We start from the raw sequence: 26,890 nt of genomic DNA, 5'->3' as shown, positions 1-26,890 counted from the left end.
AGGCAGTTCAGAAAAGGTTCAATAAGTTGATCCTGAACAAGAATGGATTTTTGCATGAAGAGAGATTGAAAAGGTTGGGCTTGTACTCATTGGAATTTGAAAGTGACGTGTGTAAGAATATTAGGAAACTTGACATGGTGGACGTTTCTCCTTGTGGAGACTCTAGGATCAGAGGGTGTAATCTCAGAATAGTGGGCTACACGCTTAAGGCTGAGATGAAGAGGAATTTCTTCTCTGAGAGGATAGTGAGTCAGTGAAATTCTTTATCACACAGGACTGTCGAGGCTGAGTCAATAAGTGTATTTAAGGTGAAGAAAAACAGGGAAACAAGGGTTATATTGAAAGGGCAGGAAAACTGGAGTTGAGATTTTTAAATCAGGCACAATCTCACTAATTGTACTGACCCTCTGTTTCTATGTTTTATGATCTTGTGGAGAACCTAGAACTAGAGGTCACTGTCTCAAGATAGGATCAGCCACTTGTGACAGAGATGAGGAAAAATTTCTTCTCAGAGGAATTCTTATTATAGAGGGTTGTTCAGGATATTCAAAACGTGAGATTGATAATCTTTGGAATACAAGTGAATTCAGGAAATTGAACAGGAAAATAAAGTGGAGTTGAGGAGGAAATTAGCCACAATCCTACTGAATGATGCAGCAGGCTTGAGGCGCCTTATGGACTACTTTTGCTTCCAATTCTTATAATTGGAAGAGGATTGGGTAACATTTTGAAGATGGAGGCTCATCACTCTGACAATTAAAAAACAAATACCATTTTTCCAGAGAAGGATGAAGCAATCTGCTCACACATGTAAACCATAAGGACAGAGTCTTATACACTTGAGAAACATAGCTAGTGCCCAGCATACAGATTTTAATTTAGTCAATCTTCTCTTTTTAATTATATTCAGCCAGTAACATTATTTTCTCCATATTCTTCCACTGTCATTAGAACCCAGGAAAAGTTCCATAATTATTGAAAATTATTTGAGGGGGTAAATGATGAAAAATAGCTTCCATTAGCTGTCAAATTGATGAGGCAGCAGAGATTCTTGATTATCATTAGAAGATAAAGAAAGACTGAGAGTATAAAATCCTGGGCACACCAATATGGTTTGGATAAAGAGTCCAATTGGAACATCTCCACTGGTCCTTTTTCAGACGGGAGATCAGATGGCAGTTTCATTTTATTCACTCATAGGACATTGCCTGTCCCTAGTTGCCTTTGAGAAGGGGACGGTGAGCTGCCTACTCAAACTGCTGCAGTCCACGTAATGTAGGTAAATCAACAATGTCCTGAGGGAGGGATTTCCATGATTTTCCAGTGAAGGAACGATGGTGCAGAAAACTTTGTTTTAACCAGCACACTCGATAACCTGGCAAACGTTATATACCTCAAATGCTGCAAGGTTTACTGTATTATTCTGTTCAATGATTACAGCTTTTTAATTTATTTATCTCAATGTAAATATACTTGTGGTTCAATCAAATGGGCACACAAAATATTAACAATATATTCAATTTCGAGTCAATTTCTCCTCAATTACCATATGTCTGAGTAGTCAGTTGAGGCTGCACGTGAGAAGCTCCATGCTGCTAAGTTTTATTTAAGACACAGTTGCATTATTACTGAATTGATTTACGCTTTAAGTAAAGTATAGCAGTGCTGTGTATACCACCTGCATTATGATTCTATTACTTAGTGTGTATTTTTATGGACCTCTTGATTGTCTAGAATATTTGAACAATCAGCACACTCTTGGTTCGTTAGGTGCTGGTCAATAAAAGGGTTGCTGCACATTCCCAAGTTGGGATGGTGAGTGGCTTGGAAGGAAACTTGCACTTTGTGGTGTTCACAAATATCTGCTGCCTTTGTCCTTCTAGATGGAAGTGGTTATGGGTTTGAATCTATCTCAGGATTTTTGGTGAATTTTTGCAGTGCATTTTGTAGGTACTACACACAGCTGCTAGTGAGCATCGGTAGTAGAGGGAGTGGATGCTTGTGGATGTGATGTCAATCAAGTGGTCTGCTCTGTCCTGGATGGTGTCAAGCTTCTCGAGTATTGTTGGAGTTACACTCATCCAGGCAAGAAGGCCTTCTTGATGGTGGACAGGCTTTGCTGCAGGGGGGAGGGGGGATGGTCCCGTCAGGAGGGGAGTTACTTGTTGTAGTATTTCTGGTCCCTGGCCTGATCTGGTAGCCACTGAATTCTTATGGGGAGTCCAGTCGAGTTTCTGATCAATGGATGTTAATAATGGGAATTTAGTGATGGTAACATATTTAATATCAAAGAGCAGTGATGAGATTGTCTTTTACTGGAGATTGTCATTGCCTGGCATTTGTGTGGCCCGAATGTTACTCGTCACTTGTCTGCCCAAGTTTGGATTGTTCAGATCTTGTTGCATTTCAATGTGGGCTGCTTCAATATCTGAAGGATGATGTATGGTGTTGAACATTATGCAATCATTGACAAGCATTCCACTTCTGAGCTTATGATGGAGGGAAGGTTAATGATGAAGCAGCTGAAGACAGTTGGGCCGAGGACACTATCCTGAGGAACTCGTGCAGAGATATCCAGGAGCTGGGATGACTGACCTTCAATAAAGACAACCAACCACCAGAGTTTGCCCCCTGATGCCACTAATTCTAGTTTTGCTAGGGCTTCTTGATGTCACACTCAAGTCAAATGCGGCCTCGATGTCAAGGACTGCTACTCTCAACTGATCTCAGGAATTCAGCTCTTTTGAACCAAAACTGTGATGAGGTCAGGAGCCGAATGATCCTGGTGGAACCTAAACTGGGCATCACTGAGCAACTACTGTTTGCTACTTGGTTAATAATGCTTTGCAGCACTTTACTGGTGATCGAGTATAGACCGATGGGGGTGTAATTAGCTGGGTTGGATTTGTTCTGCTTTTTGAGTACATGACATACCTGGGCAATTATCCACACTGTTGGGTAGATGCTAGTATATTCTAAGCGTACTGAATCAGCGTGGCTAGGGGAGTGGCAAGTTCTGCAGCACAAGTCTTCAGTAATATTGCTGGAATTTGTCAGAGCCTAGAGATTTTATAGTATCCAGTGCTCTAAATGTTTCTTGACATCACGTGAAGTGAATTGAATTGGCTGAAGATTGGGATCTGGAATGCTGGGGACCACTTGAGGAGGCCAACAGGGATCCTGCGCTTGGCATGTCTGGCTCAAGATTGTTGCAAATTATCTTTTTCCCCTCATGTGGTGGGCTTTTCCATCTTTGAAGATGGGGATGTATGTTGAGTTTTCTCCTCCAATGAGTTGTTTAACTGTTCACCACAGAGTGAAATAGTCCTGCCGAGCTTAGATTTGATCCATTGGTTGTGAGATCATTTAGATCTGTCTATCACTTGATGCTTATACTATTTAGCACACAAATCGTCCTGTTTGATAGCTTCACCAGGTTGACACCTCATTTTTAGTTATGCCTGATTCTTAATTCCACATAGTTTTCAGTGAATTCAAATTCCATAATCTGTTATGTTGGGATTCGAGCCTGGGTTCCCATTACATTAACTGAGTTTCTGGATTTATAGTCACAACTAGGCCCCCCTGCCTCCCTATTATTCTGATATAAACCTGTTGAACTTGTTGGGACTTGACCTAACTATTAGAATCACCCTGGGAATGAAAAGCTATTAATGCTTCCAAACTAGGGCTCAGTGAGTAATCTATTCAGAATCATTCCTGCAAATTCTGTCAAATTAAGGAACATTTACACAGGTACATGAATGGGATAGGTGCGGAGGGATATGGACCAAATCCAGGCAATAGGACGAGGTTAATTGTGAAAACTGGGTGGCATGGGCAAGTTAGGCCGAGGGCCTGTTTCCAAACTGTAGACCCCTATGGTTATGACTGAAGATACTGAAAAAAGAATGGCATAGAAGTAGCTGCCAATTCAAAACTCATCAAGAACTAATGTATTACAGATAAAGCGGGTTATTTCTGAATTTATTCCATGAAAATTTATTCAGAATGGTACTGTCAGTATGGCTAATAGATGTACGTGGAGAAAGCGAGGACTGCAGGATGCTGGAGATCAGAGTCGAGAGCGTGTTGCTGGAAAAGCACAGCAGGTCAGGCAGCATCGAGGAGCGGGAAAATCAATGTTTCGGGCATGAGCCCTTCATTAGGAATGAGGCTTGTGAGTCAAAGGGTTGGAGAGATAAATGGGAAGGGGTGGGGCTGTGGGGGAAGGTAGCTGAGAATGGGATAACTAGATGAAGGTGGGGGTAAAGGTGATAGGTCGGAGAGGAGGGTGGAGCAGATAGGTGGGAAGGAAGATGGACAGGAAGACAGGTCATGAGGGCGGTGCCGAGTTAGAAGGTTGAATCTGGGATAAAGTGGGGGGGAGAGGAAATGAGGAAACTGGTGAAATCCACATGAATCCTACGTGGTTGGAGGGTCCCAAGGCAGAATATGAGGCATTCTTCCTACAGGTATCAGGTGGTTAGGGTTTAGCAATGGAGGAGGCCCAGCACCTGCATAATAGATGTATGTACCAGCTAAAACAAAATCCCAAAAATTACGTAATTCAAACTCATATTTCAAAACTGGGAACAAAGTGTTCAAAAATCCTGAGGGAACTGTATTTAAGAACAGCGAGCAATGCATTTGCTTCTTGATGTCAAGTAACAGATATATCCAGCAGTCTACAGAACGAGCTTAATGGCAGAACATTGACAGCATTGTGAAAACCCACTTAAGACTTGTCTCCATTGTATCAAAGTCAGTTATATGTATCTGGGAGAGAAGGGGATGTTTGAATAGAATCCATAAAGTCTGTCAAGTTTTGAACGGTTAAATCATTTACATCAGTCACTTTGCAATGTTAGGGATAGATTGAAAAAGGTGACTCACACAAAATGGAAGAGAGGTATGAAATGTAGTTGCACAGTTGGTTGCTTCAGGTGCGGTTACTCCTTCTGTACAAAATTCCTTTACCGAAGTCAGCTGAGGACCATTAGATTTTTGGGATATAAAGAGTGCAATCTGAAAATGCAGATATTTTCAATACGTTCAGTTTCACTTAAAAGAAATCACATCACAAGATCAAAACTGCGTTATGTAGTTACACAGGACATTCAGTCCTCAAAACCACACTAATTAAGTTACACAGTCCTGAGGAGTTTACTAATTTCGCAGAGTTGCATGCATCATTAATAATTCCTTACAAAAGTTCCAAGTGCAGTTACAGTCTTCAACTTACCATGCACAAACCCCACCAGAATGTATAAATAAATCGGGGCATGATAGTGAAGTTGAAGAATTAATTTAAGAATTAAAATTTTACTGCATGCCTTTATCAAAATAACCAATGAAAAGAAATCTAAGATTTCAAATGTTCCTTCTCTACAATGGGATATCACTAGAAGTAGGGGAAATGTGCTAGGGAAACTAATGGGCTGAAGACTGATATGTCCGATATGGTGGGACATATCTCAGGATTTTAAAGGAAATTAGAATATACTTTAGAATATCATTTATTGCCATGTGTACTCAAGTACAGAAGTACAGGGGTACAGTGAAAAGTTTTACAATGTTGCCTCTTATGGCTCCATCTTAGGTACAAGTTCCTAGGTACAAATCTTAAATACAACAAAGAGGAATAAAAAAATAGTAGTTGCATTATTTTTTATTCATAATATGAGTTAGAAATAAGATAGAGTTAAAAGGATAGACGTTACAGTCAAATAAACATTAAATTGCAGTAGCTCAGTGCAGGGTCTTCCACACATGGTCTGACTGCCTGCGTTAGACCCCAGTCCAACAACTAGTCCTGCTCTGCTCCAAGCCTCCAGTCCACTCCACACTCGCTCTCAGCTGCTCCAAGTTAAGTTTTATTTGAGACTACTTTTCCTTAGCAGCCCCCACCTGAGACTGCTTCCCTTCACCAGCCTCCGCCTGGCTCTTGCCTTGTATACCGGTCTCTGTTCTCTGTGCTCCTGCTCTGTCCTCCTCTCCAGAACTGCTTCCCCGCTCGGGTCTATGCTCTGGGACTGCTTCCTCACTCCAAGCTCCGCTCCGGGACTGTTTTCCCACTCCGGATTCTGGTCTCCGCTCCGGTCTCCCCTCCGGGACTACTTCCCCGCTCGGGTCTCCACTCCGGGACTGCTTCCTCACTCCAAGCTCCACTCCGGGGATTCCTTCCGCACTCCGGTCTTCGCTCCGGGACTGTTTCCCCACTCCGGACTCTGGTCTCCGCTCCGGGACTGCTTCCCCTCTCCGGTCTCCACTCCGGGATTGCTTCCCAACTCAGGTCTCCACTCCGGGAATGCTTCCTTACTCCAGGCTCCGCTCCAGGCCTGCTTCCCCGCTCGGGTCTCCACTCCGGGACTGCTTCCTCACTCCAAGCTCCGCTCCGTGACTGCTTCCCCACTCCGGTCTCTGCTCAGGGATTGCTTCCTCACTCCAGGCACCACTCCGTGACTGCTTGCCCGCTCGGGTCCCCACTCCGGGACTGCTTCCCCACTCGGGTCTCCACTCCGGGACTGCTTCCCCACTCCGGTCTCCACTTCGGGAATGCTTCCTCACTCTGGTCTCCGCTCCGGGACTGTTTTCCCACTTCGGTCTCCACTCTGGGACTGCTTCCCTGCTTGGGTCTCCACTCCGGGACTGCTTCCTCACTCTGGTCTCCGCTCCGGGATTGCTTCCCCACTCCGGTCTCCGCTCTAGGACTGCTTCCTCACTCCAGTCTCCCCTCCGGGACTGCTTCCCCATCCCAGTCTCCGCTCTGGGACTGCCTCCCCGCTTGGGTCTCCACTCCGGGACTGCTTCCTCACTCTGGTCTCCCCTCCGGGACTGCTTCCCCATCCCAGTCTCCGCTCTGGGACTACTTCCCCGCTCGGGTCTCCGCCCCGGGACTGCTTGCCCGCTCGGGTCCCCACTCTGGGACTGCTTCCCCACTCCGGGACTGTTTCCCCACTCCGGACTCTGGTCTCCGCTCCGGGACTGTTTCCCCACTCTGGTCTCCACTCCGGGACTGCTTCCTCACTCTAGGCTCCGCTCCAGGACTGCTTCCACACTCCAGGACTGCTTCCCCGCTCCAGGCTTCTCTCCGGTACTCGAATCCCATCGTCAGCCTCCACTCTAGCCTCTGCTCTGCCTCCAGAGCTTGCCAGCTCTTCCACTGCCCTCCAGGTAAGTCCAAGTGATTAGTGGGGACAAGAAAGGAGGGACGAAAAGAGAAGAAATGAAAATGACAGAGAAATAACGAGAGACAACAAATACACTGGTATTAATCTTCCAGGAATCCTTCAATTCAGAAGAAGCACCAAGGGATTGGAAAGCTGCCAGCGTAACGCCTTTATTTAGAAAAGGAAGGAGTCAAGAAACAGGTAACTATAGGCCAGTTGGCTAAACATCCGTTATTGGGAAAATGTTAGAGTCTACTTCAAAGGATATAATAGCACACCATTTGGAAATTCATAAAATGATCAAGCAGAGTCAGTATGGCTTCAGGAAGGCAAAGTCATGCCTGACAAAGGTTTCCAGAGTTCTTTGAAGAGGTGACAAGCAGGAGAGATAAAGGGAAATCAGTGGACGTAATACTTTTGGATTTTCAGAAGGCACTTGGTAAGATGTATACATTAAGATACTTAATAAGATAAGAGCTTATGCTGTTGGACGTAGGATATTAGCATGGATACTGGTCTGACAAATTAAAAGAAGTCAGAGAATTGGATAAGGAGGGCATTTTCAGGACTGCAACCTGTAACTAGTGGTATCCCACAGGGATCAATCCTGGCACCACAATTACTTACGATAGATATTGATGAATTGGATGAGGAAAGTGAATGTTATACTTGACTATCACTAAGTTTACGGATTACAAAAAAATAGAAAGGGATGCAGACAGATTAAAACTTGACAAGTGGACTGTAATAGGGAAGGTCGAACATTAAGCACTTTCGCAGGAAGAATGAAGGAGCTGAACTTTATTTAAATAGAGAAGGACCACAAACAGCCATGGAGCAGAGGGATTTGGAGTCCTCAGCTATGAAAAAAAGCTATCAACTCAGCAGTTAATACAGAAGGCACAGGGAATGTTGGCTTTTTTCTCCATGGGAATGGAGTATGAAAGTCAGGAGCTTTTGCTGAAACTGCACAAAACACTAGTCAGAACATGGTTGGAATACTGCGAAAAGTTTTGGGATGCCTATCTATGGAAAGATATACTTGAAGGCAGACCAGAGAAGGTTCACTAGGGTGATATCAAATATGGAGGGACTGTTTTATGAGGAGAGGTTGTGTAGGTTGGACCTATACTCATTTGAAAACAAAAGAATGAGCGATGTCCTCATTGAAACATATAAGGTTCTTCGTAGACTTGGTAAATAGATGTGAAAAGGTTGTTTCCCTTGCGGGAGGGTCTGTGGCCAAAAGGTATAATCTCAGAATAAGACAGGGATGAAGAGGAATTATTTCTCGCACTCAATTGTAAATCTGTGGAATTCCTTACCGCAGAGAACTGTCAAGGTTGGGTCATTAAGAATATTCAAGGCTGAGATAGACATAATCTTTAATAATTAAATGAATCAAGGGTTATGAGGAAAAGGCAGGAAAGTGGAGTTTAAGATTACAGATCAGCCAGGTCCTCAGATAATGACAAAGAAGACTTGATAGGCTGAACGGCCTCCTTATGTTCCTACATCTTATGGTTTATGACATTCACCAGATCTGCGAAGATGCATTCCACCCAGTTACATGTTTAGAATATTTAGCTGGATATTATAACATTATTTTTCCTGGTTTTCAGGTAAGAATATTATGCTTAAGAATGTAATTACGTTTTTAATGAAGATTCATGATATACTAATAAATGCAAAACAGGAATAACTGACCTATTTGGGTTTCTGAGGGCTTAAGACCAAATGTGTCTGTTTCCTCTGGAAACTGCTATTTTCCTCCCTGTGTACCTTCCCCAGGCAATCTAGAAAGGTTCTGACAACAGGATTTGTCCAACCCAGGGCAATGTGAAAGATGCATGCCATGTGCTAACTCATCATGTGAAAGAAAATCTGCAGAGATGTCTGGTTCTTTCAAATTTGAAACATCAAACTTTTCTGACAAAGCATTGGCACAGTGGTTAGCACTGCTGCCTCGCAGCGCCAGAGACCCAGGTTCAATTCCTGCTTCAGGCAACTGTCTGTGTGGAGTTTGCACATTCTCCCTGTGCCTGCGTCGGTTTCCTCTGGGTGCTCTGGTTTCCTCCCACAGTCTAAAAACGTGCAGGTTAGGTGAATTGGCCATGCTAAATTGCCCGTAGTGTTAGGTGAAGGTGTAAATGTAGGGGAATGGGTCTGGGTGGGTTGCTCTTCAGAGGGTCAGTGTGGACTTGTTGGGCCGAAGGGCCTGTTTACACACTGTAAGTAATCTAATCTCCAAAAAATTATGAGAGCTCTTAAGGAGCCATGTATGGCAAGAGGACCATTAACACATGATCAAATAACTTAAACAAATACTGTCATCAGAAATGTGCATCCATAGATAACATGGAACAGTACAGCACAGAATAGACCCTTCATCCCACGATGTTGTGCCGACCACTGATCCTCATGTATACACCCTCAAATTTCTGTGACCATATGCATGTCCAGTAGTCTCTTAAATGTCCCCAAAGACCTTGCTTCCACAACTGCTGCTGGCAACGCATTCCATGCTCTCACAACTCTCTGTGTAAAGAACCCACCTCTGACATCGCCTCTATACTTTCCTCCAACCAGCTTAAAACTATGACCCCTCATGTTGGTCATTTCTGCCCTGGGTAATAGTCTCTGGCTATCGACTCTATCTATGCCTCTCATTATCTTGTATACCTCAATTAGGTCCCCTCTCCTCCTCCTTTTCTCCAATGAAAAAAGTCCGTGCTCAGTCAACCTCTCTTCATAAGATAAGCCCTCCAGTCCAGGCAGCATCCTGGTAAACCTCCTCTGAACCCTCTCCAAAGCATCGACATCTTTCCTATAATAGGGCGACCAGAATTGGATGCAGTATTCCAAATGTAGTCTAACCAAAGTTTTATACCATAATACTATGGCTAAAGGAAGAAGACAGTCCTGGAAGTCAATAAATCTCAGGAAGGGCTAGGACCTTGCAACATGCAAGATGGCAAACTAGTTGCATTTGGATCTCAAGGTCTGTACAGTGGAAAACACTTGCTATATAATATTCAATAGCAGAAGCTTCCATTCCTACTTGTTCAGTGAGTAATTCATTGCAGAAACTGATCACAAAGCAGTGGAGATAATCTGACTTAAACTACTGACAAGACAATAATAACGTCTACCAAAAGTAAGGGACTTCAACTTCAACTTCTGCTACCCATCCAGTACCAAATGATAACCTCAGACACACTGGACAGATTACAAATCCAAGTAAGACTGCAAACATTCTGTTAGATTTACAAGTAATCCATGTTGCCATCGAGGTGGAAGATGTGATTAAGATCAATCTGATAAAGTTTGTTCAGCACCAATACAATCAACTTCAGGAAGAAGCAGCTCATGATCTCAGACTGAAGGCAGTTTGGTAAGTTATCATAAATGAACGGGCTGGCACAATACAAAAGGTGTCAGGCATTCTCAAATGCTTTTGGCCAAAGAGGGATGAACTAGGTATCAAAGTGAAATACGTTTTAAAGGGGAACAAGTGTTTTTACCCAAAGCTCTTCCTCAGGACAGGCTGTCGGAATTACATTGAGAACACATGGGCAGTGCGCAAACAAGACCACCTAGTATGTCATAGCCAGGGATCAGTATTGACATGGAAGGGAATGGGAGAGTGCGACGCATGCCAAAATCATCAACAAGAATATCTACACGATTCAATCAGTCCCTTGGTCCAAAATGTTACTGATTTATTCATCAAAAGTGTATCACATTTATCATAAATAGTGACATTTTCTCTTAGCCATTAATTATTTTTCCAATTGTTGGACAGTTACAGGACTCTTCAAACATGGCAGACATAATGAGTGCAATATTCAGTTCATTTGGAGGTATAGCATTTGCAATGGGCAACAATATTCAGCCATCTCTTTCAGTTCATAAACATGTGACAGCTTCACTAAAAGATCCCAGAAAGTAATTCAATGGGATGGGTTGAGATTTTGTATATTCAATAGGACCTTGCTATTTGCAGATGAGGAGGATTTTTACCACCTTGATCTGACTGTATTCAAATCCAGGTTTTATATTAACAACTTGAGTTAAATACATAATGGTGGGACTGTTTGATTTATATCGTATGAAATAGTGTTTTGGCTTATTTTACAATAAATGCATTTAAAAAGAAAATTACAGCATTCAAATAAGCAGCAGGTAAGAAAGAAGTTAAAAATAACTAAAGCTTACTATTAATTACTTAGCATATGGAAAAGTTTTTAAAGATTGTCAATAATTTGTGGCTATTTTACTAAACATTATTAACTATCACATACCTCATGTTTCAAGTCTATAGTAAAGTCTGCAAAAGGTTTTTCTATCTTCAATTGGTTTGAAAGCCTGTTAATGTAACAGAAGTGAGGAAAAGTTAATTTCAGATAAAACTGATGTAATCTATTTTTGAGATGTAGCTAATTTCACTGTATGATGTCATCCCTGAGAAGTGCACTTGACTAAATAATTTTCTTGCAATCAGTTACAAATCTGACAGAGCCTCAGAGATAACACAAAAGGATTAGGTGAAGATGCTGTAGCCAGAATTACAGACACAAAACTGTTTCAAACACAATGTATACTTTGTAATCGTTTGACATCTGGTGAAGCTTACAGCTATATTTTCTCCTTTTGACATGTAACACCAGAAATTGTAGCACTGAAAACAAAAATCATTTGTTTTCTTGGGTCACATTGCCAGATATGGAGTTCATGCATACATCCCTGACTCTGAGTCCACTTGCCTTGCCATCAATTAAAATAAATGGATGTCCAATTATGAGGAAGTGAAATTAGGTTAACTAACATACACATCCAAATTACTGATTGTCATTCATAATCTGTAAAGATCACATCAAGTGCCCTAAATCATTACAAGCCAGGCTATTAGGACAGATGTATTCAATGATTCATGCATTTAGGACCCAATTTATAATACTAGATTGTGTGACCATTTTCAAAGTTGGCACCAAACTCCACCCAACACCTGGGCAATATTCCCACAATGAATCATCAAAAACTTTTATTGCACAGTTAAGAAGATAATTTATGTTACAGTCATGGAACAGCAGCTTTGATGGAAATAGTTTAATGACATTTACAAGATGGTCACATAAAACTATACACTGAGCTTGTCTGGAATCAGTTAAAAGTTAATTAATTTAACACACTGTTGCCAAATCTGTCATTAACTTTCTAAACTTTCATGAATGTGGCTCAAATACCCAGTAAACCCTCCAGTAAGATACTATGGCTACTGAACTTAATGTGAATCCACACTGTGCTGATGCATGATGCTGGTGAAATCTAAAATCATTTCAATTTCAATTTCATCAGCACAGTGATCATCTGTTGGTGAGAAAGGTTGTTATAATCTCTCATTAATTCTGCTAAAGGTTGTAATATTATTAACAATATGTTCATATATGTTTGGAAGGTGATTGACAAACTGCATTATACCCAACATGTACTTCCACAATACCAGTCACCATAATAAAATACAAAGTCATTAAAACAAACAGGCAAGAATTTTATTTAGTTCTTCAAAAATCTAACAATGATAGTGGAAGTTAGGGAGTCAGAACTTGAGTGAGAACAGTGCTGGATTTCCCATTTTTAAAGCGAAGTTTTGTAAACTGACCTTTAGTTTTATCCCATAGAAATGTTCACACCATTAAGGACATTGTGCAAAATCTATGAAATGGTGAACCTGAATCATATCTCACTATAACTATCTGAATGGAAATGCTATCAAAAGGTTGACCAGGCACTATTTTAAACTGCAAGTAAAAGAAAGCTGGTAATTCACTTTCATTTCTAGCCGATCCCAATGATAGTTCTTACACTCTTATGGCCATGATGACTGTTACCATGGTATCTAATCTATACTTTCTGGGATGGCGGGGGAGATGGAAGAGAATGAAGCTACCTGCTGACAAATGTTGGTAATCAGTATGATGCCAATTAACAAGCCTAACTAAAATTTTCTACTGAGCCTCTGCTTCCCCTCTATGATAATGGCCGTGCAACTGATGACTTTTCTTATTTAAAAATTTACACGTTGAAGAGTGACATCTCCATTTTGCAATGGCCTCCTTTCATTCATCAGAAGTGGGAGCTCATTGTTTCTCAAATGTTAGAAGGCTTCCTGGAGTTTGATGGTAACTTTACTCCAATTATCTCACTTAGCAGCAAGGTTTATTTCCCAGGATGGGGGAATCCAAAAGTACAGGGCATAGATTTAAGGTGAGAGGGAAAAGATTTAAAAGGGACCTAACGGGCAGCTTTTTCACACAGAGGGTGGAGCATGTATGAAACAAGCTGCTAGAGGAAGTGATGGAGATGAGTGCAATTACAACATTTAAAAGACTTTTGGACAGGTACATGGACAGGAAAGGTTTAGAGGGATATGGGCCAAACATAGGCAAATGGGACTGATTCATTTTAGGAAACCTGTTCTGCATGGGTTGGTCCAATGGGCTTATTTCCGTGCTGTGTGACTCTATAATACCAATAATACATTTCCAATAACGGTGGCACAGTGGTTAGCACTGCTGCCTCACAGCGCCAGAGATCCGGGTTCAATTCCCGCCTCAGGCGACTGACTGTGTGGAGTTTGCACGTTCTCCCCGTGCCAGCGTGGGTTTCCTCCGGGTGCTCTAGTTTCCTCCCACATTCCAAAGATGTGCGGGTCAGGTGAATTGGCCATGCTAAATTGTCCGTAGTGTTAGGTAGGGGGTAAATGTAGGGGTATGGGTGGGTTACGCTTCGGCGGGTCGGTGTGGACTTGTTGGGCTGAAGGGCCTGTTTCCACACTGTAAGTAATCTAGTAATCTAATCTAATTAGGATAAGCCAGGATTTATTGCAAATGGAAAGGTATTATCCACACTGTTAGTTAATTATATGCTAATCAGTCACATACCTGTTGACAAGTGGAATACTCAAGGCCCAGCCAGCTGCAAAATCTGGATATTTAAAAGTCACTGGATCTTCAGCAAAAGCATAATGGTGAATAATTGTAGATTGTTCATCATACAGAGCCCTTCCTAAGAACCATTCCTATAGCAAATATATAACACACATAAAGTTTAAAACAATGAGCTTATCATTCCAGTGAAGACTTTACACATGAAAGTGACATAAAAAAAATCAGTAATGCACTATTTTATAAACATGTATAAATTGCAGAGGTTTGAAAATTGTATTTAGATTCATTTATCAGACAAATTTGAGAGTAAAAAACATTAGCAAGCAATTAAGTCTATACTATATCAGATAAACATTATATATTTTCTGAAATTATAATTATAAAAATTGCACTCTGGTGTGTTTAAGAGTACACACATCATTTGCGATTTTCTCAAAGCAAACAAAGCAGGCCAGGGAAAGGTGTGATGACAGTTATTTAATTAAGAGTGTGTCAGTTTCTCCATCAAGTGTGAATTGTTAATTCAGAAAAAAATACAGCATTAAAGGGCAACATTAATCATAAAGCTCCCTGGCCAAGTTTCATTCACTGGAATACCTTTGTTTTGTCATATCTACTAATGACCTCCAACAACTTTGGAACATGAATCCTGGTTTGTTCTTCACAAAAGAAAATCCAGGATTTCTTGCCATAATTAGCTGAAAGGCTAATGAAGAAAAAAGGCAAAATTAATATCAGAATAATTCACTCCTATTAAAACCTAATTATAGATATCATCGGATTCATCACTCATTCCATTCGAATGCAAATCATTTCATCCAGCTGTTAACATGCTATTTTATTTATTTCCAAGAATCAACTGACCACTTAGATGCTTCCCAGAGAAAACAAAATGACCAAGTTATTTTTTTCAGTTAGCAATGAGCAAATAGTTTCTGGATTAGTGGTGCTGGAAGAGCACAGCAGTTCAGGCAGCATCCAAAGTGCAGTGAAATCGACATTTTGGGCAAAAGCCCTTCATCAGGAATAAAGGCAGTGAGCCTGAAGCGTGGAGAGATAAGCTAGAGGAGGGTGGGGGTGGGGAGAAAGTAGCATAGAGTACAATGAGTGAGTGGGGGAGGGGATGAAGGTGATAGGTCAGGGAGGAGAGGGTGGAGTGGATGGGTGGAAAAGGAGACAGGCAGGAAGGGCAAGTCCGGACAAGTCATGGGGACAGTGCTGAGCTGGAAGTTAGGAATTAGGATGAGGTGGAAGAAGGGGAAATATGGAAACTGTTGAAATCCACATTGATGCCCTGGGGTTGAAGTGTTCCGAGGCGGAAGATGAGGCGTTCTTCCTCCAGGCGTCTGGTGGTGAGGGAGCGGCGGTGAAGGAGACTCAGGACCTTCATGTCCTCAGCAGAGTGGGAGGGGGAGTTGAAATGTTGGGCCACGGGGGGTGTGGTTGATTGGTGCGGGTGTCCCAGAGATGTTCCCTAAAGCGCTCTGCTAGGAGGCGCCCAGTCTCCCCAATGAAGAGGAGATCGCATCGGGAGCAACGGATACAATAAATGATTTTGGTGGATGTGCAGGTAAAATTTTGATGGATGTGGAAGGCTCCTTTAGGGCCTTCGTTGGAGGTGAGGGAGGAGGTGTGGGCACAGGTTTTACAGTTCCTGCGGTGGCAGGGGAAAGTGCCAGGATGGGAGGGTGGGTTGTAGGGGGGTGTGGACCTGACCAGGTAGTCACGGAGGGAACGGTCTTTGCGGAAGGCGGGAAGGGAAATATATCCCTGGTGGTGGGGTCTTTTTGGAGGTGGCGGAAATGACGACGGATAATCCAGAATCTGGTTTCCAGCATCTGCAGTCATTGTTTTTACCACCTTAATGAGCAAATAGTGCTCGCTATTCAATGAACTTGCACTTGCTTACAGATTTTATGTAGACTTTTGCATTGCCATCGAAGAGGCACCTGTGTGAACAGGGCAAACAACAGTAACACCCTCAACCAATCAGACTGAAGGTAATATTAATAAAGAGAGGGTACCTCAAAGGTTAACTTTTTAAAGGTAATTAATCCTGTGGATCAGATGAGCTACATCCTAGAGTTTAGAAGGAGGTGGCTAGGAAGATGTATTGCTGATTTTTTTTATTCTGGGAAGGTTGCTGCAGATTGGAAAATAGCAAAGAATGGAATTTAAGAATGGAAGAAAAAACAAAATTAGGATTTTCTAATTTGGTATTAACTAACACAGACAATAAGATGACAATAAGAGGGAAATTATAGAATCATTAATAAAGGATACGGTAACTGGAGATTGAGAAAAGAATGATAAAATGAGGCAGAATGGACTTGAAGTTATGAAAGAGAAATTACGTTTGACAAACATGTTTGAGTCTTTGGCGGACATTACTTGTAGAATAGATATGCGAGACTCAGTGGATGTACTGTATTTAGATTTTCAGAAGCTGATTAGTAAGGTTCCCCATATGATGTTAATAAAGGGTTTGAACGTGGTGACAAATTGCGATATATTCAAATTTGCTGATGATACCAAAATAGGTAGAGACAGTTCAGGAAAGTGGATTGAGGTAGATGATCAGCCATGATTTAACTGAACGACAAGGCTGGCTAAATGACCTACTTCCTGAGAATCCTCATGGAGATGGGCAGATTGCAAAATTTGTAGCCCAGCTGCCATTTTGAGTCCAAAATGATGCTGATGCAAGATTCTGGTGCAGCTTGTGCATAAAGAGGTTGTGGCAAGTCATTCATGTGGGTACTGGAAGCATGCACTGGAAGTATGCAACATGTGACATCAGTCAGTCTGTAACACTGAATTGACTCTAGTGATGCCATTTTCAATCCTAATGCAGCAGCTAATGTCTCTTTGTCACTTAATGTAGCTGAACACACTTTCAACAACAGGAAGGATACCAGTGTTATTTTAAACACACAAACAAAAAGACACAAGTGCTATGAGGACAGTTTCTGATAGATTTCTACTGACTGCTGCTGAGATTGAAGAAGCATTTGGCATTTTGTACCACAATTTAAAATTCCTGAACTGTACAGACAGTAGAGCTGCACATGGAGAAGGCACTGGTTCTCAACTGAAAAGCTCGTTCAGATCATGGCTCATTCTAATGAGGCCGTAAGAAAATGATAAACAGGAACTAGATTAGGCCATTTAGCTAATCAAGAGATAATGAACGGCATGGTGGCTCAACGGTTAGCACTGATGCCTTGCAGCACCAGAGACCTGGATTCGATTCCTGCCTGGGGCAACTGTTTGTGTGGAGTTTGCATGTTCTCCCAGTGTCTGCGTGAGTTTCCTCCCACAATCTAAAGATGTGCAGGTCAGGTGAATTGGCTATACTAAATTGCCAAGTCAGGGGTAAATATAGGGTAGGGGAATGGGTCTGGTTGGATTACTCTTTGGAGGGTCAGTGTGGACTTGTTGGGCCGAAGGGCTTGTTTCTATAGTGTAAGTAATCTAGTCAAAGCCTAATCTGCCAGTCAAGATCATGGCTATATCAGTTCAACTTTCCTGCACCCTCCTGATAGATGTAATTCCCTTCTTGCCAAAAACATATTGACTTCTGTTCTGAATAATTTCAATGACTACACAGCCCTAGCTTGTATGGGGTATAGAATTTCAAAGATACATAATCACCTGTGTGAAGATATTTCTCCTTATTTCAGTCCCAAATGGTTGACCCCTGATTCGGTGACTGTGAACTCATGTTTAAGTTCCCAGCCAGTGCAAACAGTTTCTTAGCATCTGCCCTGTAAAGCCTCTGAAGAAATTTTACATATTTCAGTTAGATCCCTCCATCTTCTAAAGCCAAGGAATATAGGTTTAATCCACCTGTCCTCAATTCGCTCATCCTATTATTATCCAATCTAGTAAACCTTCATTGCATTTTCGAGTGTAGATACAAAATGGCACACAAAACTCCAGGTCTGATCTCAACAATGTCCTATATATTTATAGTAAGATTAATTTACCTTTATACTCCCCTCCCTTTTAATAAAAGCTAACACACCCTTTGTCTTTTGAACTGCTAGCTGAATCTACATGTTAACTTTCTGTGACTTACAAACTGAGACACTTCGGTTTTTCTGAATGTAACTATTTCCCCTCATTCAAAAAAAAATTGTTTTGTATTTTTCCAAACAGAATGAAAAATCTCACACTACAACACATTGTATTTCATCACCATGTTCTTGCCAACTCAACTAACTTGCCAACATTTCTTTGCATTCTGCTGAATATTTACTTTCCCACATAATTTTGTATCATTAGCAACCTGGGTGCATTAGACCGTCCCCTCATCTTAGTCATTAATATAGATTTTAAATAACTTATGTGAGCACTGGTCCTTGTAGCTCTACAATAGCAACAGTCTGCCAATCCAGAATATCCTATTAATTTCTTCATGAATCAATTTATTTAACTTTAAAGTTATCTAAGTAGATAATAATTAAACTTGAGGTGACCTTGTGCTTTGCATAGTCAAAGCAACTATCCATTTTGTCCTCAAAAGGATAGGTCACCTTAAACAACAACAATGCATCACTGTAACAGTTATTGATATGCATTGCATGGTCTTAACCTTTAAACAAACCAGCATATTATTTGAATTACCACACATTTTACAACAGAAGATCCACAGATAATATCAAACACTACACTCATTTCCTGCTCATCACACAACTAGATGAATAACTAATTTTGTATCACAAAAGCAGACTCACATTCACAGAGATGATGAAACAGGTAATTGCCTCTTGAACTGAAAATGAAGAATGCTGGAAATCACAGCTGTTCAGGCTGCATTCATGGAGGAAGAGCAAACTAACATTTCACGGTCTAGATGACTCTTTGTCAGAGCTCTGATAAAGAATCATCTAGATTCAAAACATTAGCTTGCATTTTTCATTGGATACTATCTGACTCGCTGTGATCTTAGAATCCTTACAGTGCGGAAACAGGCCCTTCAGCTCAACAAGTCCACACCAACCCTCCGAACAGTATTCCAGCCAAACCCATTCCTCTACATTTACCCCTGACTAATGCATCTAACCTACACATCCCTGAACACTATGGGCAATTCAGCATGACCAATTCACCTAACCTGCACATCTTTGGATTGTGGGAGGAAACCACAGCACCCAGAGGAAACCCACGCAGACATGGGGAGCATGTGCAAACTCCACACAGATAGTCACCTGAGATTAGAATCGAACCCGGGTCCCTGATGCTGTGAGGCAATAGTGCTAACCACTGAGCCACAGTGCCAAATTCCAGCATTTTTGTTTTCAGTACAGATTGCAGCACGTGCAGTAATTTGCTCTTATATCTGGAATTAGTTTACTATCTCAGGTTGGTGGACACCCCCAACACTGACATTATTGTCACTGGTAACACCAAACACCAGCAGGAAATAGTTATCTCTCTTCCCAAACCCTTCCACCGTTTTATGAGGTTTCCCTTTTCCCATCTCAAGAGGACGATGAAAATCCAGCTATTCAAGACAAACAACTCTTCAGTTTATTTTGGCACAAAGAATAGAAAAGTAGTATACTCCTGGCTTGGAGAGAGGGAGACTATCGAGCATAGTGATACAGAAGGATCTAGATGCCCTGGTACATGAATCACCAGGAAGTAATATCCCCCACCCTGGTGATGGCAAGTGAGTTGATGAGAAGAGGAAATAGCTGGCCATAATGGCCCTTGAGAGAGACTCATGCCCTCTTTGCAACTTCACTAATTAAGTTTCTTGACTGAGGGCAAATGGTAGATAAGAGTATGGCCTCTGAATGCTACCCCCTTATGTGGGGATGCCCTTATATCCAATAACCTCGACCCTCCCTCACTCTGAGAAAAAGAATATAAAAAATACTTAACTTCTCACCTCATGGTTCCCCCAAAGATAAGCCCTTGAAGGTGAATGTTAGAACCCAGAAACCAGGGCTTCTCACTGGCCAGCAGATTCTAGCGATTCAGATCCCAATTTCGAGGTCTGTGATTTTGCCAAAAACTCACCTACTCTCCTCTGTCAGCTTTTAATGAACTGCTTAGTGGGTGAAGGACAGGTTTTCTAGCAATGGAAATGGTAATAATGCTATTTTCCATTCACACATTCCACAGTGATTAGAATGAGGGCCTGGTGGTTCTCATATGAGATCCTTGGTTGGGGTTGCTCATCTAGGCCAATCATGGTGCCCTGCCTGACATATAAACAGGGGATTCAGAAAGTGTCCTTATGCTAGACAGTGGTCCTGAGCTGGCCCACTCACCAGAGACTATATACTGTGTACGTTAAATAATGGGTGGCTCGGTGACAGGGCCTCTGTGCAGTTATTTCACATTCATTCCCCTTCCCCTCTTAAAATAAAGATGAGAAAATTCTGTTATAAAGTTAGTACGCAGGTAAAGCAAGTGGAATGTTGTTGTCAATCGCGAGGAGAATTAAATATAAAAGTAGGAATGTTGTTTGCAGCTGTGTAGAATGTCATTGAGATTACATCTGGAGTACTATGTACAGTTTCACTCTCCTTATTTGTGAAAGTATATTAGTGCAACTCAGAGAAGGTCCATTTCATTGCTGTGATAAAGACCTTTTGCTTTGAAGAGACATTGAAAAGGTTAGGCCTCGAACCATTTAAATTTAGAAAAATGACAGGGGATTTTAAAGCATATCATCTTTTTTTTAGACTTACAGTGTGGAAACAGGCCCTTCGGCCCAACAAGTCCACACCGACCCGCCGAAGCGAAACCCACCCATACCCCTACATTACCCCTTACCTAACACTACGGGCAATTTAGCATGGCCAATTCACCTGACCCGCACATCTTTGGACTGTGGGAGGAAACCGGAGCACCCGGAGGAAACCCACGCAGACACGGGGAGAACGTGCAAACTCCACACAGTCAGTCGCCTGAGTCGGGAATTGAACCCGGGTCTTCAGGCGCTGTGAGGCAGCAGTGCTAACCACTGTGCCGGGAGGATGTTTCCTCGTATTGGGGGTGGGGGAAGATCTAAAATTAGGGACAGGAATTATGAAAATTTCTTTCCCCTAAAGAGTCATAAACTTTTACTCCTTCAGAAGGTAGCAAAGGCTCAGTCCTTAAATCTGTTCAAAGTCGTTAGATTTTTGACAGATAAGAACATCAAGTGTCAAGGAGGCAGGCAGCAAATCGAGCTGAGTAAACCAGATCGGCCATAACCTTGTTGAATGGGTAGGTATGCTTGAAGGGCCAAATGGTCTACTCCCCTTCTGAAGTCCTATGGTCCTAGACTCTCATATTATACATTTCAAAAGAAATATATTGTATAACTCTACACATTCAGGGCAAACATATGTCATTAACTACATAGTATAGATAATTAAATGTTGGAAACTTCAATTGTTTGGTTATGATTCAATCCTAATTACTTCTCCCTTTTAGCCAATGATGCTATGATCAGCACATTTAAGAAAATATGTCGTCTGGACAATCTTCTGACAAAAGACTTGAAATCTAGAGGTTAGATGATAATTACTGCCTTTGACAACAAGCCAGCATCTGAGTGAATGCAGAATCAACAAGCTCTGACACAACTACCGACAATGGTAATCAGAGGGGTAAGTCTCCACTAGGCCAATTTATTCTGAGCTCAAAGGAGGATGGTTCTGGTTGCTGAATGGATCACTTCTGCCAGGATATTCCTGTTCGAGCTCTTTTGGATAGTTTCCTAAATCAAATAATTTTTAACGTAATGTCGGCCTATATTTCAAAGGGAACAGAGTATGGAAGTAAGGGGACTTTGCTAAACTTATACAAGGCACTAGTTAGACCATGGTTGCACCAATGTGAACACTTCTTGGTCCCTTATCCAAAGAAAGAAATACTGGTATTGGAGGCAATCCACACATGGTTCACCAGGCTGATAGGGTATGGAGGACTGTCTTCTGAGGAGAGGTTGAGTAGATTGGGCCTGTACTTGGAAACAGTAAGTTCTGCAGATGCTAAAAGTCATAGTTAATAGATGTGAAGCTGAAATAGCACAGCAGGTTTGATAGCATCCATGCAGCAGGAAAAGCAACGTTTCAGGCTGAAACCCTTCACCAGGACAGTGGCACTCATTAGAATATAGAAGTGTGAGAGGCAACCTTATTCAAACATACAAGATTTTTGGGGGACTTGACATGTTAGATTGAAAGGTTGTTTCTCCTTGTGGGAGAATCTACGACCAAAGGACGTACGTACATATGTACAAAATAAAGGGTTGCACATTTAAGACTGAGATGAGGAGGAACTTCTTCTCTGAGGGTAATGAATCAATGGAATTCTTTACCACACAGAGCTGTCAAGGCTGGGTCATTAAGGATATTTAAGGCTGAGATAAACAGATGTTTAATCAGTAAGAGTACTGAGCGTTATGGAGGAAAGATAGGGAAGTGGAGCTCTCAAATTCATAAGATGTCTATGTTGATGTTAGGGTTCTGTGCATGTGAGGCCCTCTTCTCCAGGCCAATGTTTTGCACATCCCTCCAACTCCTACTCTGTTTTTTTGGGCCCAGTGAAAGTCAGTCTTGGAGTCACAGCCTTCACAGTAAGAGCCTGAGCTTTCAAACAAAAGATATCACCATAGTTACTTCAGAATATGCATCAACTACAGGACAAAGACATTTCTCAGCCATCAAATGCTGCCTTGCAGTTGGGACCATAAGTCTACAGTTTTATTGGAATGCAGTAGGGAATGAAGGGAAGACAGAATGTTTGAAAGAGAATTCACTGTGAAGATATTGTCATTTTCTGTGGCTTCACACAGACTTAGCAATGGGATTCCAATAAGAACTTACAGGCAATAAACTCTGGTCTACAGGACCAGAGTTTATTGCCCAGCCCTAATTGCCCTTGAAAAGATATTGGGAGAATCGACGTTTTGGGCATGAGCCTTTCTTCCTGAAGAAGGGCTCATGCCCGAAACGTCGATTCTCCTGTTCCTTGGATGCTGCCTGACCTGCTGCACTTTTCCAGCAACACATTTTCAGCTCTGATCTCCAGCATCTGCAGTCCTCACTTTCTCCTTGAAAAGATAATGGTTAGCAGCCTTCTTGAACCACTGCAGTTCTTTTTCATCTGTGTGTTTATAATGGGGGTGAGGGGTAGTGGTAGGTACATCCACCTTGCTGTTAGGGAGGGAGTTTCAGCACTTTCACCCAGCCACAGTGTTACAGATCAAAGCATGGCCATTAAGAGATGTAAAGACACTTAACCTCCTCTGCCTTGTTTCACTGCCTTGATTGTATGCCACCTTGTCTTGCACGAGAGAGTGATGCTTGTCGGAATGTGCCATCCAATCAGTTCGGTGAAGTGGCTGTCATGATTGCATATATGTGTCCAAAGCACTGCCTGTGAATAAAAGACATCCTGTCTGCTCTCCACCTCCTTTAAAACCTCCAGTGCAGTATGTGAAAACCTTTGATCCCAAACTTTTCCATACTGCACTATTCTATATGTTTTCTGAGCCAAAGCTACTTAAGGCGCAAAATATTCTCATTCATGGCATACACAGGCATTTTAATTCTCTGGAATGTCAGGAACCTGTAGGAGGGAAGGATACTTGCAGTAAAGTTGAAGAGAACAGAATGGATGTGTCAGGTTGAATTGAAATCTTGCAGCTGAAGCTTGTCAGTATGAATTTGGGGAAAGCAGAACAGTGCCAGAGTGAACACAGATCTAAAGATGACAAATTGAGAACTGCAGGAATTGCTACAAAAACAAACCTCTTAGCTCAAACTATAGATCCATGCTATAGAATTTGCACTTACAGCATAACTCCCATCATGATATAATTTGTTTTTAATCATAAGAAATCTAAACTACCAAATGAATCTATACAATTATCTTGAATCCACTCCATTAAAAAGCTATTAAAAGTACAATAACAAGACACTTTGCCATTTATTGGTAGTGGCAGTTTTTGTTCAAGCAGATTCTGTAGATAACCATGTTTAGCAGAGGTCCCGCCCAAGGAACACTGAGTTCCTGCTTTTAAAATTTTTATGAAAGATCCCATATAACTAGCTGTCTGCTCAATTCCAAAATAGTAAGGAAAATGCAAAAATTTAATTAAAATGAAAATGTTTCTGTGTGGTTTGCAAGATGCTTGTGCCTTTCTGGTTTTAATTGTTATTGTATTGTGAGGAGGTGGAAAGAAAGGAATACCTCCAGTATGTGTGATAAATTAGAAACTGTGTTCAACTACATAAGAACAAAAAGATAGAATGGGCGCATTGAGAGTTCCACACAAATGCAAGTAGCACAAGGAGAAAAACAAGTAAAATGGAAGAAAAACATGACTCTAATTAATGGCCACGAAAACTGGTTGAGGCTGAGTATAGCTGGGGGATAAATGTTCCAGGCAACAAGGATTTCTCTCCTTATGCTGTCAGACCTGCTGAGTTTCTACAGAAATTTCTATTTCTGTTTGAATGAAGTCATTAGAAAGGATATGGAAATTGGTGGAAAAAAACATCTAAACAGCCAAACAACTGAAAGAACTCAAAGTCACGAATGGCATCCACTCTGATGGTGAACAAGATGCATTATTCTTACTCCACTCCTCTGCTGCCTCTGATATGGTCAACCACTCAAGCTGCCTCTAATGTCACTTCTCCCATATGCAGTAGACATGGATTGCCCTCTACTGATTTATCTTATTCAACCTTAGAATGTAAAGGCCAGCATTTATTGTTGATTGCTATTTGAGAAGGTGGTGAGCCTCCCAAAACTATTCCAATCCACAAGGTGTTGGTGTTCAACTTAACTGCAGCAGTTTGAAATAATGGTCTGATTCACTGGGGGAAAAGTGGCAAATGGAGTTCAATCTGGAGAAGTGTGAGATTACGAATTGGGGACGTCAAACAAATAGGGGAAAACACACCAAATGGGAGAATATTGGAAGAGGGAGAATAAGTGAGAGACGTTTGAGTGCACGTCCACAGGTATGTGCAGACGACAGGACAGGTTGAAGTTTGGTTAAAAAAGAGGCACAAAGAATGTTTTCCTTCATTAGACAAGAAATTCAACACATAAGAAGGGATGTTATGTTAGAACTATATCAGTTACTGGCTAGGAACACTGGAGTTTCGTGTACAATTCTGGTCAACATCTGGACATAATTCCTCCAAGAGATTTATAAACATGGTGCCAGGGACTGAAAATTGCAGCTCTGAGAGAAGATTGAATAGGCTTGGGTTTCTCCTCAGAACAGATGAGCCAGAATCACCAAACTGTTCAAAAGAGGCCACTCCATTCATCATGTCTGCACTGGCTCTCCAACAAACATTGGGTCTTGTTGCCATTCGCCTATCCTTGCACTATACCCTTGCATATTGTTTCAATTCAAACAGGCATCCTCCTGAATGCCACGATGGACTTGCCCTCCATCACATTTAGGCATTGTTTTCCAGACCTTAACTACTTATGTATAAAAGCTCTTTTGCACATCACATTTACTACTTTTATAAGTTAGTTTAAATCTTTGCCCTTTTATTCTGAATTCTCCCTAATAATCTATCTCTATCCCTTATGATTTTGAAAACCTCCAACAGAATACCTCTTTGTCTTCTTCCTTCCAAGGAGAACAGTCCCAAATTCTTCAAACTATCCTCTATATCTAAAATTTGTCAAGTTTGGAACAATTTTAACAAACCTCTTCTGCACTCGTTCCAACGTATTTACATTCTTCCTATAGTCTGCACTCAGAACTGTATGCAATACTCCAGCTGAGATCTAACAAGTGTCTAATAAAGTTCACCATGACCTCCTTGTTCTTGTACTTTATGCCTTTATCAATAAAGCCTAAGTTATTGTATATTTTATTAACTGCTTCTCTATCTGTTCTGCCATCTTCTGTGATTTGTGCACATATATACCCAGGGACCTCTCCTGTACCCTTTATTTTATTTTATACCAAAATGCATCATCTCACACTTTTCCACACCGATCTTCATCTGCCATATACCTGTCCACTCCATCAACTTATCTATGTCCTTTCAGAGTTCAATTCTGTCCTGTTCAAAGCTACAATAGTTCCAAGTTTTGCGTCATTCACAAATTTTAAAACTGTCCCTTGCACACCAAGATTTAAATCGCCATTATACACTGGGAAAAATAAGCTTTCCAAAATCAACTCAGGAGCTCCTTGGCAGACCTCCCTCCAAGCTGAAAATTATTCATTGGCCACTACTCTCTGTTTCCTATTACTTAGCCAATTTTGTGCCCACTATATGACTGTCCCAATTTAAATGGACTTTTTCTGAGTTTCGAAGCTGAGAGAAATTGCCAAGCAAAATCTACAATTTCTGGGCAATCTTCCCAGAGTCTGTTAAGATGAGGATTGCACAGGGTCCTGACTGCAACTCCCATCTATGCTTCAGATATGACTATCTGGCCATTGGAAAAGCTGGTCCAAAATCATATGGCTGGCACAATTCAGTTTCTGGTGAATGTTAACTCCCCAGGATACCGATAATAGGGAATCCAGTGATGGTGATTTTACTTCGTCTCTTTTATCTCTGTCTCACTCAATCCTATTTTTCATTCCCTCTATTTGTTGTTTTCTATCCCTGTCTTTGATTTAATGGTGAATATGATATTCTAGCTTACAATTCTGTGTTTCAGTGAGGGTTCTTCAATCTGATTTGTTGAAGTAATATTTCGTAGCTTGACATGTTCTCACTGGTCTCAGAAATCTCCTATAGAGGACACTGCATTATATCAGATCCA

The 26,890-nt window shown here is 41.5% G+C and overlaps 1 protein-coding gene across 1 annotated transcript in view; it reads right to left on the bottom strand.

The window, feature by feature from the left end:
* Positions 1-26,890, bottom strand: part of b3glcta (beta 3-glucosyltransferase a) — a 177,640-nt gene that overhangs the window by 81,056 nt on the left and 69,694 nt on the right. Inside the window, exons 6-9 of the mRNA XM_060826775.1 lie at positions 14,720-14,828; positions 14,117-14,253; positions 11,477-11,540; positions 4,897-5,028 (exon numbers count right to left, since the gene is read on the bottom strand). Coding sequence (XP_060682758.1) covers positions 4,897-5,028; positions 11,477-11,540; positions 14,117-14,253; positions 14,720-14,828 — 442 coding nt within the window. The remainder of the gene's footprint in view (positions 1-4,896; positions 5,029-11,476; positions 11,541-14,116; positions 14,254-14,719; positions 14,829-26,890) is intronic.

This window comes from Hemiscyllium ocellatum, chromosome 6 (assembly GCF_020745735.1).
Source record: "Hemiscyllium ocellatum isolate sHemOce1 chromosome 6, sHemOce1.pat.X.cur, whole genome shotgun sequence".
In the NCBI taxonomy this organism is placed as follows: domain Eukaryota; kingdom Metazoa; phylum Chordata; class Chondrichthyes; order Orectolobiformes; family Hemiscylliidae; genus Hemiscyllium; species Hemiscyllium ocellatum.
The sequence above is the reverse complement of the archived record's forward strand: the minus strand, read 5'-3'. Positions and strand labels throughout refer to the sequence as shown.